This window comes from Neoarius graeffei, chromosome 13 (genome assembly GCF_027579695.1).
Source record: "Neoarius graeffei isolate fNeoGra1 chromosome 13, fNeoGra1.pri, whole genome shotgun sequence".
Classification (NCBI taxonomy): Eukaryota; Metazoa; Chordata; class Actinopteri; order Siluriformes; family Ariidae; genus Neoarius; species Neoarius graeffei.
The window spans coordinates 51736172-51752497 of record NC_083581.1 but is presented as its reverse complement, the minus strand read 5'-3'; the positions used below and the strand labels follow the sequence as shown (position 1 = coordinate 51752497).

At 43.1% G+C, this 16326-nt stretch overlaps 1 protein-coding gene across 3 annotated transcripts in view; it reads right to left on the bottom strand.

Moving 5' to 3' along the window:
- Positions 1 to 16326, bottom strand: part of phf20b (PHD finger protein 20, b) — a 68679-nt gene that overhangs the window by 13289 nt on the left and 39064 nt on the right. For 2 of the 3 annotated variants that reach the window (XM_060938002.1, XM_060938003.1), the window contains exon 13: positions 15165 to 15343. In XM_060938002.1, coding sequence (XP_060793985.1) covers positions 15165 to 15343 — 179 coding nt within the window. The remainder of the gene's footprint in view (positions 1 to 15164; positions 15344 to 16326) is intronic. The other variant, XM_060938004.1, reaches the window with a different exon arrangement.

Sequence of the window (16326 nt, the reverse complement as noted above, 5' to 3'; positions counted from 1 at the left end):
CCTCACTAATGCTCTTGTGGCTGAATGAGCACAAATTCCCAGCCACGCACCAAAATATCTTCCCAGAAGAGTGGAGGTTGTTTCAACCGCAAAGGAAAGACTTGATATTGAATGTTCAACAAGCACATGTGGCTGTGATGGTCAGGCGTCCACAAACATCTCATCTCATCATCTCTAGCCGCTTTATCCTGTTCTACAGGGTCGCAGGCAAGCTGGAGCCTATCCCAGCTGACTACGGGCGAAAGGCGGGGTACACCCTGGACAAGTCGCCAGGTCATCACAGGGCTGACACATAGACACAGACAACCATTCACACTCACATTCACACCTACGGTCAATTTAGAGCCACCAGTTAACCTAACCTGCATGTCTTTGGACTGTGGGGGAAACCGGAGCACCCGGAGGAAACCCACACGGACACGGGGAGAACATGCAAACTCCGCACAGAAAGGCCCTCGCCGGCGTAAAATAAGAGGTCGCGATATAAGGCCCAATCCCAATTCCCTACCCCTGGCCAATCCCAATTCCCTACACCTAGTTTTGGAGTGCCTTCAACTGGGTAGTGGTCCTTCAAAACAGAGCTACAAGGAGAAGGGAAGCTGAAATCTATTCCTAGGAAATGGGACACCACTCGTTGCGTCATCAGTAGCATACATAATACACCAGTGATGAGGCATTCCCATTCTGGACAACATTAATCAACATAAATTTAAAAAATAAAATAAAAAGAGGAGGATTTATTAAAAAAAAAAAAATACAACCCAAAATGAGAAAAAGTTGGGAAGGTAAGTTGAAATTGAAATAAAAACTGAAAACCATGATTTGAATGCAATACTAGTTTTCCAGCTCGCTTTCCAACAGGGCACAGTGCCAATGATTACTGCGGGCAATTTTTCATGTATCTAGGGCAATTATGCACACATCACTATAGACAAATAATTCATCATGCAAAATTAGCTATCGACCCCTTTCACTGACGTCACCCGAAACCGGAAGTAAACAGACCCTGCGCCATTTTGGAAGACCAACAAACTCGTGATTAGGGGGAAATAACGGCAGCGGTATGTGAACCCACGAGAATAAAGTGGAGTGGCAAACGACTTAAACAAACAAATCTGAGCTGTTTTATTTATGATTTATTGGCCCAACAGTAGACTTGAAAGAAACCTGTGTGAGACTTGGCAAAAAACTGTGGATATAATGGATAAGTCTGTGCATGATCTGCGGACACTTTGAGGTAAGCAAGCGCAAGAAATTCAGATTTAAAACATGCTAAATTGGCCCCAAGTTGATAACTGTATGAGGAGCAAGCCTCCCAGACTTCTACAATTTAATAATAATTTAGGATGGTTTGGGGCTTGCTTGCTGCTGCCAGGTTGGTTGTTGAGTAGCCTGACTGTTTTTTTTTTTTCTTGCGTGTGGTATCATTGTTGACGCGAGGTTGTTTTTTGAACATGCCAATGCGGACACGATTTCCGCTGATGAGTTATGACTTCAGACGCGATGCGTGTGTGGAGTCCGCGTGATATGTGCGTAAGATAGGCTTCTCATGTGTTTGGAGATCCGCGCTCCGAGACAAGCGCAAGTGCCACCCCCCCCAAGGGAAAAAAGGGACCCCCCGAAAATATCGGCATAGTTCGAACACTGAGTGTAGGCACTGGGTGTAAACAACAAATAGTTTACAACGTCTGGGTAGCAAACAGATGGCAGAATTGGTGTCAGGTCCTCCTTATGTTTCCATTCTCCCTTGCCGCGAGTCTTATCATATGGGTCAAACCCATCAATCACAGCCAGTTTCTCCACATACCGTGCCCTTTCTGCAGCTGGTAATGTACTCACATAACCAGAATTATCATCCATCGTGTCACTTTACTCTCGCTCGTACTTTGTTTTATATTGTGAGTGCATGTACTTGGTCTTCCAATATGGCGCCTAACAAAATCTCGCGGCGCGGTGACGTCATGTGAAAGGGGTCTATACTGGGCAACTATGCAAGGTAGATTACTTTTGTAAAATAAAGTAAGCAAATATGAAACTTTAGTTAACCAGTTTAATACAATGCTTCATGAGGTCACATCCGCACACGCTCAAACGGTCACTCGTAAACACGCATTTTTGCTCTGCGCGGAAAGAATTTTGAATCCCTAAGGACATTTTGGAACGGTTCGCTAATGTGCTTTTCAATCAACTCTTTCAGCACTTACATCTGTCCATCACCTATTAAGTCAAGTCAAGTCAACTTTATTGTCAAATATGCTATACAAGCTCGACACACAGCACAGATGAAATTTCAGTCCTCTCTGACCCACGGCGCAAACAGGCAATGCAATAAATAAAAATAGAATAAGTGAAAAAAACAAACAGTATAAACACTCTAGATAGGAACTAGACATAGACTAAACACTCAATATCTCATCTCATCTCATTATCTCTAGCCGCTTTATCCTTCTACAGGGTCACAGGCAAGCTGGAGCCTATCCCAGCTGACTACGGGCGAAAGGCGGGGTACACCCTGGACAAGTCGCCAGGTCATCACAGGGCTGACACATAGACACAGACAACCATTCACACTCACATTCACACCTACGGTCAATTTAGAGTCACCAGTTAACCTAACCTGCATGTCTTTGGGCTGTGGGGGAAACCGGAGCACCCGGAGGAAACCCACGCGGACACGGGGAGAACATGCAAACTCCGCACAGAAAGGCCCTCGCCGGCCATGGGGCTCGAACCCAGGACCTTCTTGCTGTGAGGCGACAGCGCTAACCACTACACCACCGTGCCGCCCAACACTCAATATAAACAGTATAAATAAACAGTATAAACACTAGATGAGAACAAGACATAGACTAAACACTCGGACAATATAAACAGTGTAAACACTAGATAAGAACTACACACAGACTAAACACTCAAACAGACAATATAAACAGTACAAACACTCTAGATATGAACTAGACGTAGTCTAAACACTCACACACACACAAATTGGTTCAAATAACCAAACAGTCAAGGGCACTTGAGGTATAGCAGGTAAACATGAAATAAGCAGTATAAACAAACTAGCAGCTGTTAAGATGAGGTAGTGCGGACATGGCAGTCTAACATTAGTTAATACTACTAATAATGGTAACACTAATAGCGTTAATTGAGCATTAATATTAGTCCGGGATATTAATGCTAGATTAGACCTAGTCCAACATGGTAATGTTAGTGACTAGATTTTCTATAGATCTACATATAGAGCTATAGACCCTAACTTCTGACTGGATGTGTTTAGTCCTCAAATTCCAGCTCAATTTACAGAGCAAACTTCTCACAGGAGGTTCTGTGAGCCCCTTGCTGCTTTTACCAATGCTTTTTTCTTTCACGCCTTTGTAGGCATCGCTGCTTTTCAAATGCATCTTGCTTCACTGGCTCGTGGTTGTAATAAGACAAAATGGTGGACAGAACAGCCCTGTGATAACCTGGCAACTTGTCCAGGGTGTACTCCGCCTCGCCCACAGCCAGATGAGACAGGCTCCAGCTTGCCTGTGACCCTGTAGAACAGGATAAGCAGCTACAGATAATGGATGGATGGTTGACAGAGCATGACTGTAACTGGTCAACATGCGTTACTTTCACTGCAAGCCAGTAACACTCGTTAGGGCACACTTAGGCCCAATCCCAATTCTAATTTCTACCCCTACCCCTCCGCCTTCCCCTCCGCCTTCCCCTTGGCCCTTCTCCTTGAAACTGAGCTACAAGGGATAGGGCTTGAAATTCAACCCTTACGTATTGGGATAGCCCTTCAACGATCGCATACGTCATCGCATACGTCATCGCGTACCTCCGTCAGCGTTTACGTTAGCAAAACGCGACGCGTCATTGGCTGCGACCAGCCGCTACAGTCAGAGCCAGAGGCAGAAATCTCTGCTGGCAGGGTGTGATTTGTTAACTAACACCACTGAATGGGATATCTTTGGCGCTTCGTGCACCACATCCGACAGAATGAGGTGTCAGAACACTCATGTAAACAATAAAAGCGAGAATAACAGAACAAAACGTACGCAGTAAAGCAACCGAAAACAATACTCACTCCCAAAGCTTTTTAGCAGCAGCTTGGATTTCAGAAATCGCTGCTCATTCTCAGCTCGAAAGCGAATCAAGCAGCGTGTTTCCTCTGGATAACAACTTAAAACACGTAAATAATGGAGAAAATACATTTATGACAATCTTTCGCCGCGGGAACCGCCATCTTTCTGAAATCCGCATGGCATTGTGGGAAATCACTCAAACCCCTTCGTTCGGAGTCTGCTCCAGGAAAATCTCCGTTTGGAGGGGTACAGAAGCCCTACGCCTTCCCCTACCCCTCCGCGTTAACTGGGATTGGGATACCCCTACCCCTTCACGTGAACGCGCAAAATGGAGGGGAAGGGCTAAGGGGTTGGTCCAAGGGGTGAAATGGGATTCGGCCTTATTTTCTATGGCGGAACATATGTGCTGGGTGCTTGGAAAATTCTGAGTAGGGCGCATATAAATTTGTGCATGGTGCCAGGACTTGAGGGCAGGGTGTGGTGCCCTGGTAAAATAAACTAGCTCGAACACTGAATACAGGTCAACGATTATTTACACAACAATAAAACGGCATATTATTTGATGTTTTACCTCATGAATATTCCCCCCCCCCCAATAAACACTTAATTCAGTTTTGACTCTTACAACAAATTAAAAGTGTGACGGTAATGCATTTACCACTTTACAACGATGCCATTCCTTTTCACAACACTTACAGAATATTTAGGGACTGAAGACACCCAGTGATGAAGCATTTCAGGTTTATTTTGTCCCATTTTTCCTGCAAACAGGTCTTAAGGTGTGGAACAGTACAGGATTGTTGTCATTTTTTGTTTCAAAATTCACACACATTCTCTATTGGGGGCAGAGGGGACAGGCACCCTCTTCTTCCACAGTCATGCCTTTGTAACGTGTGCAGAATGTGTCCGTGAAGATTCTCAGTCATCCAGGTACATAGTAATCTGTGGTTGGTTGAAGAGAGCAACTGGACTTGCTTGAAGATTCTTGAAAATGTTTCACCTCTCATCCGAAAGGCTTCCTCAGTTCTGTCTGACTAATAGGGAGGATCAGGTATTTATCCTCTCATGGATCATCATAGAATCCGAATCAGAATTCTGATGGCTGCATTGTAGGTGGCTGATAAAAGACGTCACATACCCCTTTTCCACCAAATCAGTTCCAGGGCTGGTTCGGGGCCAGTGCTGGTGCTGGTTCACAACTCGTTCAACTTGCGAGCCAGCTGAGAACCAGTTTGCTTTTCCATAGCTCGCGGTGCTAAGCGGAGCCACGTCATTACGTAGCTGTATACGTCAGTTACGGCGCTACGTTTACATAAACCTTGGCGCGAATATCAAAGCAAAAACAACACGGAAGAAGCAGCAGCAACAACAATAATAATGGAGGACTTCACATTCGTACAGCTGCTGCTTCTCGTCGCTTAAAAAATGGCGATCTTTCGCGGTCTTGTTATTGTTGTTGGTCTTAACAACTCCGCCCCCCCGCTGACATAAGCAGTTCTTTCCTCTGGCCCAGCAGAGAGTTGGTGCTAGCCTGGAACCGGTTTTTCTGGCCCCAGAGCCAGTTCTTTGTCAGTGGAAACTGACAACCCGGTTCCAAACTAAGCACTGGCCCCGAACCAGCCCTGGAACTGCTTTGGTGGAAAAGGGGCAATAGACACCCACCTCTGTTCGGTGATGGTCGTTCCGGGTTGACAAAAATGAACGATCCTCTCTGGCTAAGATGTCTGCCAGTTTTCTGAAGTCCTCTCATACTCCCGCACCAGTCGAAGGGATCTCATCCCAAAGTGCGTAGAAACATGTCTGTGAAGATTCTCCGTCATCCAGGTACATAGTAATCTGTGGTTGGTAGAAGAGAGCAACTGGACTTGCTTGAAGATTCTTGAAAACGTTTCACCTCTCATTCTGATTCGGATTCTATGATGATCCATGAAAGGATAAATACCTGATCTTCCCTATTAGTCAGACAGAACTGAGGAAGCCTTTCGGAGGAGAGGTGAAACGTTTTCAAGAATCTTCAAGCAAGTCCAGTTGCTCTCTTCTACCAACCACAGTGTGCAGAATGTGGTTTTGCATCGTCTTGTTGAAATCTCCCTGGAAAAGATGTCGTCTTGAAGGCAGCATATGTTGCTTCAAAATCTCAACGTACTTTTCTGCATTAACGTTGCCATCACAGAAGTGTAAGTTACTTTTGCCAAGAGTGCTGACGCACATACCATGTGTCTCATATCACACTATGCATGTCATATGACACACATACTGACAACCCCATACCATGACAGACCCTGGCTTTTGGACTTGTTGCTGGTAACAGTCTGGATGGTCCTTTTCGTCTTTAGTCTGGAGCACACAGCATCCATTTCTTCCAAAGGCCTGGAATACTGATTCGTCTGACCACAATACACGTTCCCACGACATGATGGTCCATCCCAGAGAAGTCAATGGCGTTTCTGAACACAATTAACATAAGGCTTCCTTTTTGCACAGTCAAGCTTTAACTGCCATTTGTGGATGTAACTCTGTATTGGAGTGCTTGACAAATGTTTGCCAAAGTAATCCCAAGCCCATGTGGTTGTATCAGCAATAGATGAAAGACGGCTCTTGATGCAGTGCCGTCTGAGGGATCGGAGATTACGGGTGTTCAGCTTAGGCCAAGTTTACATTAGACCGTATCTGTCTCGTTTTCTTCGCGGATGCACTGTCCGTTTACATTAAAACGCCTGGAAACGGGAATCCGCCAGGGTCCACGTATTCAATCCAGATCGTGTCTGATCCGGTGCTGGGTAAACATTGAGAATACGCGGATACGCTGTGCTGAGCTCTAGCTGGCGTCGTCATTGGACAACGTCACTGTGACATCCACCTTCCTGATTCGCTGGCGTTGGTCATGTGACGCGACTGCTGAAAAACGGCACGGACTTCCGCCTTGTATCACCTTTCATTAAAGAGTATAAAAGTATGAAAATACTGCAAATACTGATGCAAATACTGCCCATTGTGTAGTTATGATGGTATTTAGGCTTGCCATCCTTCCACTTGCAAGTGGTAAGTGACTTGCGCACAGCGGCTCAGTCCCGAATCACTGCTCGTGCACTACACTCGCGCGCTCTGTGAGCTGCACAGGGCCGGAGTGCGCGCCCTCCAGAGGGCACTCGCTGTTCAGGGCGGAGTGATTTGGAGCGCAGCCGCTGAGGAGGAAGCGATGAGCCTCACTGACACATTTCAACTTGCGTGCCGAATTAGTCATGTGATTAGCGTATCCGTGTATTGGCGTTGCTGTGTGCACGCGAATCGTGTATTGGTGTTGCTGTGTGCACACTAATCGTTTTTAAAAACGTTAATCTGATGATCCCCTGATACGGTCTAATGTAAACCCCACCTTAGGCTTGCGCCCTTGCCCTTTATGCACCAAAATTCCTCCAGATCTTCCTTCAATCGTTGAAAGACGTTATGCACCACAGTGGGTGAAATATCCAAATCCCTTCATGTCTTTCTTTGAGGAGCATTGTTTTTAAACATTTTAATTATTTTTCACACATTTGTTGACAAACTGAAGATCCTAAGCCCATCTTTGCTCCTCAAAAGACAAGACCTTTCTGATACAGTATTGACCTTTCAATACTGATTTTGTGCCAAATCACAATTACAATCACGTCTTGCAAATAACATTAGATTACTTTACTTCATTACTAGACCTAAACTGTCCCATCCCAACATTTTTTAGAATGTGTTGCAAGCCTGAAATGCAGGAATGGATGCATATTAACAAAATGATATGAAGTTGACCAGACAAGATATAAAATATCTTGGGTTCATACTGTCCGGAATGAAATACAAGTCAAATTAAACCGAGAAATCACCACTTTCTTTTTTTTAAAATTAGCACTTTCCGTATTGTCCCAACTTTTTTCTGATTTGAGGTTGTACGATATAAAAATGCAGTCATTTCTGAGCCACAGGGCATAGATAAGAAAAAGAAGGAGGAGGTGGAAAAAGTAGCAAAGGCTTCAAAAATAAGGGGCATAAATCAAAACAAGAAACGAGATAAAGGAGCGATTCCGGACAGAGGTTTCCACAATGCCAGTGCTGATTGTGTGTAGATATATAAATAATTTTTTTTTCACTTGTACCTATATTAAACTACGATATTCCAATGGATGCAATGCATGTTCTACTGCCTCAGTTCACAAAGCCCACATCCGAAAAGGCTCCGTTTCAAGGGCCATCTGGAGGGCTCGATGACCCCCTACCCAACGCAGGAGCACACAAAACGGAGGGGTAGGGCTAAGGGTGAGGGGGAAAAAAACAAAACATGATGTCCGCAAAGTCATTATACAAAACGTCCTGTTCACAGTATGTATAACTCCTTGCTTTATGTCTCATGATAACTGCTCGCTGTAGAGCTTATAGCTGCCTGATCATTAAGTTTACAGACCCATAATACAGTGGTGCTTGAAAGTTTGTGAACCCTTTAGAGTTTTCGATATTTCTGTATAATTATGACCTAAAACATCATCAGATTTTCACACAAGCCCTAAAAGTAGATAAAGAGAACCCAGTTAAACAAATGAGACAAAAATATTATACCTGGTCATTTATTTATTGAGAAAAATGATCCAATATTACATATCTGTGAGTGGCAAAAGTATGTGAACCTTTGCTTTCAGTATCTGGTGTGACCCCCTTGTGCAGCAATAACTGCAACTAAACGTTTGCGGTAACTGTTGATCAGTCCTGCACACCGGCTTGGAGGAATTTTAGCCCATTCCTCCGTACAGAACAGCTTCAACTCTGGGATGTTAGTGGGTTTCCTCACATGAACTGCTCGCTTCAGGTCCTTCCATAACATTTCGATTGGATTAAGGTCAGGACTTTGACTTGGCCATTCCAACACATTCACTTTATTCTTCTTTAACCATTCTTTGGTAGAACGACTTGTGTGCTTAGGGTCGTTGTCTTGCTGCATGACTCACCTTCTCTTGAGATTCAGTTCATGGACAGATGTCCAGACATTTTCCTTTAGAATTCGCTGGTACAATTCAGAATTCATTGTTCCATCAACGATGGCAAGCTGTCCTGGCCCAGATGCAGCAAAACAGGCCCAAACCATGATACTACCACCACCATGTTTCACAGATGGGATAAGGTTCTTATGCTGGAATGCAGTGTTTTCCTTTCTCCAAACATAACACTTCTCATTTAAGCCAAAAAGTTCTATTTTGGTCTCATCTGTCCACAAAGCATTTTTCCAATAGCGTTCTGGCTTGCCCACATGATTTTTTTAGCAAACTGCAGACGAGCAGCAATGTTCTGTTTGGAGAGCAGTGGCTTTCTCCTTGCAACCCTGCCATGCACACCATTGTTGATGGTGGACTCATGAACATTAGCCAATGTGAGAGAGGCCTTCAGTTGCTTAGAAGTTACCCTGGGGTCCTTTGCAGCGGCTAGGGTTCTCACACGAACAAAAAGAACAGAGCACATTACTCCAATTCTAAGGTCCCTTCACTGGCTTCCAGTAAGCTACAGAATTGACTTTAAAGCATTGCTGCTGGTGTACAAATCTCTAAATGGTACAGGGCCCAATTATCTCTCTGATATGTTGCAGCGGCCTAACCCAATCAGATCTACCAGATCAAAACAGAAAAATTTACTATTAAAACCAGTTGTTAAAACAAAGTATGGTGAAGCAGCTTTTAGCTACTATGCAGTACAGCTATGGAACCAACTGCCAGAGGACATTAAAAATGCTCCTGCTGTTGGCAGCTTCAAATCTAGGTTAAAGACCAAGCTGTTTTCAGATGCTTTCTGTTAAATAATTAATATTGTCTTCTTTACGTTTTTAATAATCTTTACTTTCTCTGCATGTTTTAAATTTACTTTAAATTTTAACTTTTTTCTATTTTATTCTTTATTCTATTCTGCTGGTTTCTTTTTTTTCTCCTCCTATTTGAACTTCTACTTCATTTTATTATTTTATTTCTACTATTGTTTAATTCTTATTATTTTCTTTTAATTCTTTTAATTAATTGTTTTAGAATAAAAATAAAATTATGTAATTTTATTTCTCTATTGTTTACTGTTTTTGTTTTTACTTCTGTAAAGCACATTGAACTGCCATTGTGTATGAAATGTGCTATATAAATAAACTTGCCTTGCCTTTGTGACCTCGGCAACTATTACACACCTTGCTCTTGGAGTGATCTTTGTTGATCGACCACTCCTGGGGAGGGTAACAATGGTCTTGAATTTCCTCCATTTGTACACAATCTGTCTGACTGTGGATTGGTGGAGTCCAAACTCTTTAGAGATGGTTTTGTAACCTTTTCCAGCCTGATGAGCATCAACAACGCTTTTTCTGAGGTCCTCAGAAATCTCTTTTGTTCGTGCCATGATACACTTCCACAAACATGTGTTGTGAAGATCAGACTTTGATAGATCCCTGTTCTTTAAATAAAACAGGGTGCCCACTCACACCTGATTGCCATCCCACTGATTGAAAACGCCTGACTCTAATTTCACCTTCAAATTAACTGCTAATCCTAGAGGTTCACATACTTTTGCCACTCACGTATGTAATATTGGATCATTTTCCTCAATAAATAAATGACCAAGTATAATATTTTTGTCTCATTTGTTTAACTGGGTTCTCTTTATCTACTTTTAGGACTTGTGTGAAAATCTGATGATGTTTTAGGTCATATTTATGCAGAAATATAGAAAATTCTAAAGGGCTCACAAACTTTCAAGCACCATTGTATGTATGCCACACTTGTGCTCGGAATGCAATAACTAACTGAAAGCCCTGAAGGCACCGTTTCTCTGTCAAATACTTTTAAACATTGTCCACAAGTTATTGATTAAACTCAGCCAATACCTACTTTCAATTAGTGTTGGGACACAAGATAGAAAAGAGCACTTACGGAAGTCTCCATACTGAAGAAATATTTTTCTAATCAATATATCTATTAGGAAGTGATGCACATTAGCTGCAGTTATTTCTTTTTATAGTAGGAAGAAAAATTCCAGAGATGAACCAGTAAAATATTTGCATGAACCAGCCAGTTCCTTACATTTACAGATTAACATTTACAAACCTCTCATGTGAACATGGGAATCAGTTTTTTTTGTACGGTTCTAGTTGCAATGTGTGTTGTTTGTAAAATGCAATGCCAGAATAAGAAACATATACTACAGGCACAGATATCGAGGCTTTTCCCCCCTCTACGGAAAACTGCTGTCTGGAGTGTTTCCTGTGTCAATGAAAAAGGATGCTGAAGAAAGCATGCTTACTAGAACCATAACTATATCTCTGCCTATGCCTTCCGATTATGCTAGATAATCAGCAAGCTAACCAAGATTTAGATACATCATTATTATCTAGATTTATTTTAAGACAAACATGAGGATTAAAAATCAATCAGTCTAATTATACTTCGCATATTTACTGTGAGGAAGAGACTACTTGTTCCATGTCAAAATAGCGGATACGACATCATAAATCTCCTAATATCTAATAACGACTTTTTTTTAAATATAAACATCACACTGTCCTCCAGCTGGTGATTTTTCTCACTTACCCTCCTGAGCTGACTGTTCAAGTAATCAGAACTACAACTCAATGGAAACAATTCCAACATGCTGGTAGTGGAGACTTCCAAGTATTGCTAATTTGTCTGCCTCAAATACTCTTAAAATATACCATGACCATGTTCAGATTAATACCAAATTTTAAATCAGTTCATCTAGTAAAGACGAGAATGAGTCCTTACAAATCCTACATTTAACCACTAATTTTTGAGATATTCCAGTAACAAAATTTTCCTACCAATAGATTGACGAACCAATGGTAATACATCATAGATGGCCAGAAAAATGGAGCTGGAGTTCCTGAACATGACTGTGCAAGTATAATCTCTGCTTGACAAAACAGGAAGGAAGCTATTGAAGAAAAACTATTTCAGAGACATTTGACTTTGACCTTGCTTGGATCAATTCCAAAATCACAGAGTTCAGCTGACTGTTACAGTGATAATTCTATATTAGGCATATAACAAATCACCCAATTCACAATATTTTTTTAAATTAAAATGAAGAAAATCTTTTTACACACACACACACACACACACACACACACACACACACAAAAAAGGCAGGCCAGAGAACAGCTTTGGGACCAAAAGGCCGGTGCAAAAGGTCACCGGTTTGATTCCCTGGACCAGCAGGAATCAGCTCCGCAATCAGTTATCCTGCTCTACTCAGTTGAGAGAATCCAGAGACGCGCAACTAAGTATATTTTATCTTTTTCGTTTTGATCAGACGTTAACTACAAGGACAGATTGTTAAAGCTAGGACTCCTTCCTTTGTGTTACTGGCAGGAGTACCTGGATCTTGTTTATCTTTTTAAATCTATGTCAACAGACCAAAATATTTCTATTACCCTAGGCTGACACTTGCACGACTTTTGGCCACGATTTTGTCGTGGCAAGTCATGCCATTTTGGGGCACGAACTGGGGGGCTCCTGCACTGTTCATGACGAGTTCACGAATGCGTGCCCGTCCACATTCACGAACTGGCACGACGAGTTCACGCATAGTTTGCGCATAGTTTACGCACTTCCCGCATTGGCACGACGAGTTTGCGCAATTCGGATGGTGTCGTGCCGACTTGGGCACGCCTGTGTCATGCACAACCTCATCCTCATCAGATACCCACACGCAATTTCAGAAGTGGACCACGAAGATCCGGACACGCATGATCTGATCCCTGGTGGATGGAGGACTGACCGACACCTGCAGGGGCTGCTGCCTCTAACCGGCCATCATACCCAGAAGGATGCAAAGGATCAGCGAGACTACCTGTCACATTACTACATGTCCCCTGCTGGTGCTGTCCCTTGGCAAGAAAGAATGGTAGTAGCTTCATGAGCTGCATCCACAGTTGTTCCATTTTTGAAATAAAAGAAACGAAACTCCCCCCCCCCCCCCCCCCCCAAAAAAGTCATGAAGGAATAGAAAATAAAAGACATTAAAGAAAAAAGCAAGAAAAAAAAATTGCGAATGGCGAGAAGTGTCCGGGAAGCCCTATATATACCCCCGCACCAACATGAGCGCCACTGTCGCGCAGTAGTCGTGAACTGCTCGTGAACTCATTGTGAACTGCTCGTGCCATGCGCAAACTGTTCGTGAAGTGCGTAAACTAGTCGTGAACTGCTTGTGCCATCAATGCGTGACCGTGTCAGTGGGAAGGCACGGCCACGCTGCGACGCGCACCAATTCGTGAACATGTCGTGAACTACTCGTGAACTCGACGTGAGCTGTTCGTGAACTATTCGTGGCAGTTCGTGACAGTCGTGGCATGGCGCGCACTTCCACGCACTGGCACGCATCCTCCCGCATCGTCCCGACGAGTTCACGAACAGTTTGCGCATAGTTCATGACCCGGTCGCGAAATTTTGTCGTGACCAAAATTTTGAACATTTCAAAATTCTCGTCCCGACATGGCACGCAGTCACGACGGGTTTACGCACACTTCACGCCAGTTTACGACTAGTTTGCGCACTGGCACGACTCGAGTCGTGCCAATGCATGCCACGGAATCGTGCAAGTATCAGCCTAGCCTTAGTGTACCTAGAAGCTTTACTAGGCGATTAGATTTGTCGAGGGGAACTATGTTAAATATACCCAAGGCTAATACTGTAACTTTTCAGACCAGTTTTTATATTCGGAGTCCTAGAATCTGGAATATTTTACCCCCGCATTTAAGGAATTTGAATCAATCACTTTCACAGTTTAAGGACCTTTTTTTATATTAAAGTAATTTAACTAGGCTTTATTTTGATATTGACAGACCACAGACTTTTAAATCTGTGTGTGTAAAATGTCATGCATGTCAGCCAATCTCCACTCTTGGCACCAGTTTGTGCTGCTTTTAGTCTGTATACTTCTAGGTTTTTTTTTTTCCTAATACGTTTTATTTATTGTTGCTTTATTTATTTTTATTGGACTATTTAAATTTTTGGAATTTTGCGGGACCTCAGGTATTGGAGCTTATTGCTCTGTTGATAGATTCCCTGCCGTTTAATCGGCGACGTTTATGAATAAAAAAATAAAAAGGAATGGCTTAAATGTCATGGAGCAAGGCACCTAACCCCCTACTGCACCCTGGGCGCTGCAGCACAGCTGCCTACTGCTCTGGGTATGGCGTGTGCTCACATCCCCAGATGGGTTAAATGCAAAGCAAGAATTTCATTGTGCGCTCATGTACATGTGACAAAGGCTTAAACAAAAACACCAAAACACCTTTTGTTTCATTTTCTTCATAAATCAACATTTACCCACGTTTGTAAAAGTTGGCATAAAACATTAGCCTATTAACTAAAATAACCCTTTGATTAAAAATTGAATAAAAGTTAACAAAATAGACCTTTTCTTAAAAAACCTATGAACATTTTTACTACCTCCATTTGCTCCTCTCGTTAGCGTTCAGCTGTCTGTAGAACGAGAGCTCCATTTTCTTGTTCATTCTGTTTGTACAGTCAATCACACAACAGCTCTTTCCCATTTTAGATCTGTTTTGTGTGCGTGTTTTCATAGCATTAGAGCTGAGTTACTTCCACCTTGGTGCAAGTCACATGTATTCCTGGTATTGTACACCCTCTGCTGTCTAAACAACGCAATTACAGCTAGGAAAAACTAAAATGACGTAGCCTGATAATTCACTTATTTCATAGATTCGAATCGTCATCAATTTGTATCGCAATTTATTGCTGCATGATATTTCGTTACGTGCCAATTCTATATACGGTCTACAAAATATTCAACCGCTCATTCTTGAGATGGACAGACACGCAGATAATCCTAAAACATAACGTGCCAACCACCTATGGGCGGAGCCCTAAAAAAGGGCCTGATGGGACTCTTCTGAAAAGGGAAGGAAGGAGGAGGAGGAGGAAGGAAGAGGCCACGTTTCTGCCTGCCTTCCAGGAAATCTACACCTCAATCCTGACAACAAGCCATTTCAGACTCTCTCCTGTGTGTACAAAGTTGCCTCTAATCGAGAATATCGCTTTGTTTTGGGCAAAGCAAGCCCACCTGGATCATGAAGTCGTTCTCCTCCTGCACCTCGCACACACAGCGCACTATCTCTGAGTCATGACCCACCGTCTCCACCCCCTGCTCAGAGAAAGGCGTGTTCAGATCGAGCCCCGTCTCCGACTCCTCCTCGCTCCACAGAGGGCTGTCTGTTGACCAGTCACTGCCACTGTCTTCACCTGCAGCACAGAAAACCAGAGATGAAGAAAAAGGTTGGAAAACAAATTGCCTGACCACACACCCACTGTTTGGGGAGGGGGAGACACACAGAGAAAAGCCACAACTGACCAAAGGAAAGATCAAAGCTGAGACTAAAAGCAGACTAGGAAGCAGAGAGAAAGCCTGGTTGAAAAAGGGTCCCTGTGTTTGATACCCACCATCATCGAGCTCTGGTTCAGGGAAGTGTGCGGCGTAGGAGCGGTGTTTGTGGGAGAGGGGCAATTTGAGGGGCAGTTTTGGATTGCAGGGGTACAAGCTAAAGCCATTGCTCTTATCACTGCCGAGAGAGTCTGTCAGAGGAAGGGAGAGCAGATGCCAGACAGCGTTAGGACATACAAGACACACACACACACACACACACTCTCTCTCACACACACACACACACACACACACACACACGGCAGCGTCCAAGTAGGGGTTGGTTCAGTACCAAAATTTTGGGTTCAGGATGGTACCTGGCATGGTAGAATGGTAGCAGTACTAGCTTGCCACCAATGCAAATCCATCAATAAATAAATGTGATGGAATTCATAATCAAGTTGTATTGTTCAAGCACAACATTAAATGAGTGAAAACACTGACTTCCTGCTGTCTGTCTGTGGGTGACGGGTATAGAGCGAAGGATTTATCAGGAGGCTAATTTTTAAAAAAATATCTAACTCCGGTTATTTCTATAACCTCATTATTATTTCAGCCATGAATTCATCAAGGAGTAGACCAAGGTTACATCCACACCAACATGTTTTAGTTTTAAGATGAAAACGATCTCCGTCCAGATGAGCATTTTAGCTCCGTATCAGAAATAACCTCCGTCCACACTAACACGCCTGAAAACACACATCTCATGACCATTCACAGACAGTGGTGCTTGAAAGTTTGTGAACCCTTTAGAATTTTCTATATTTCTGCATAAATATGACCTAAAACATCATCAGATTTTCAC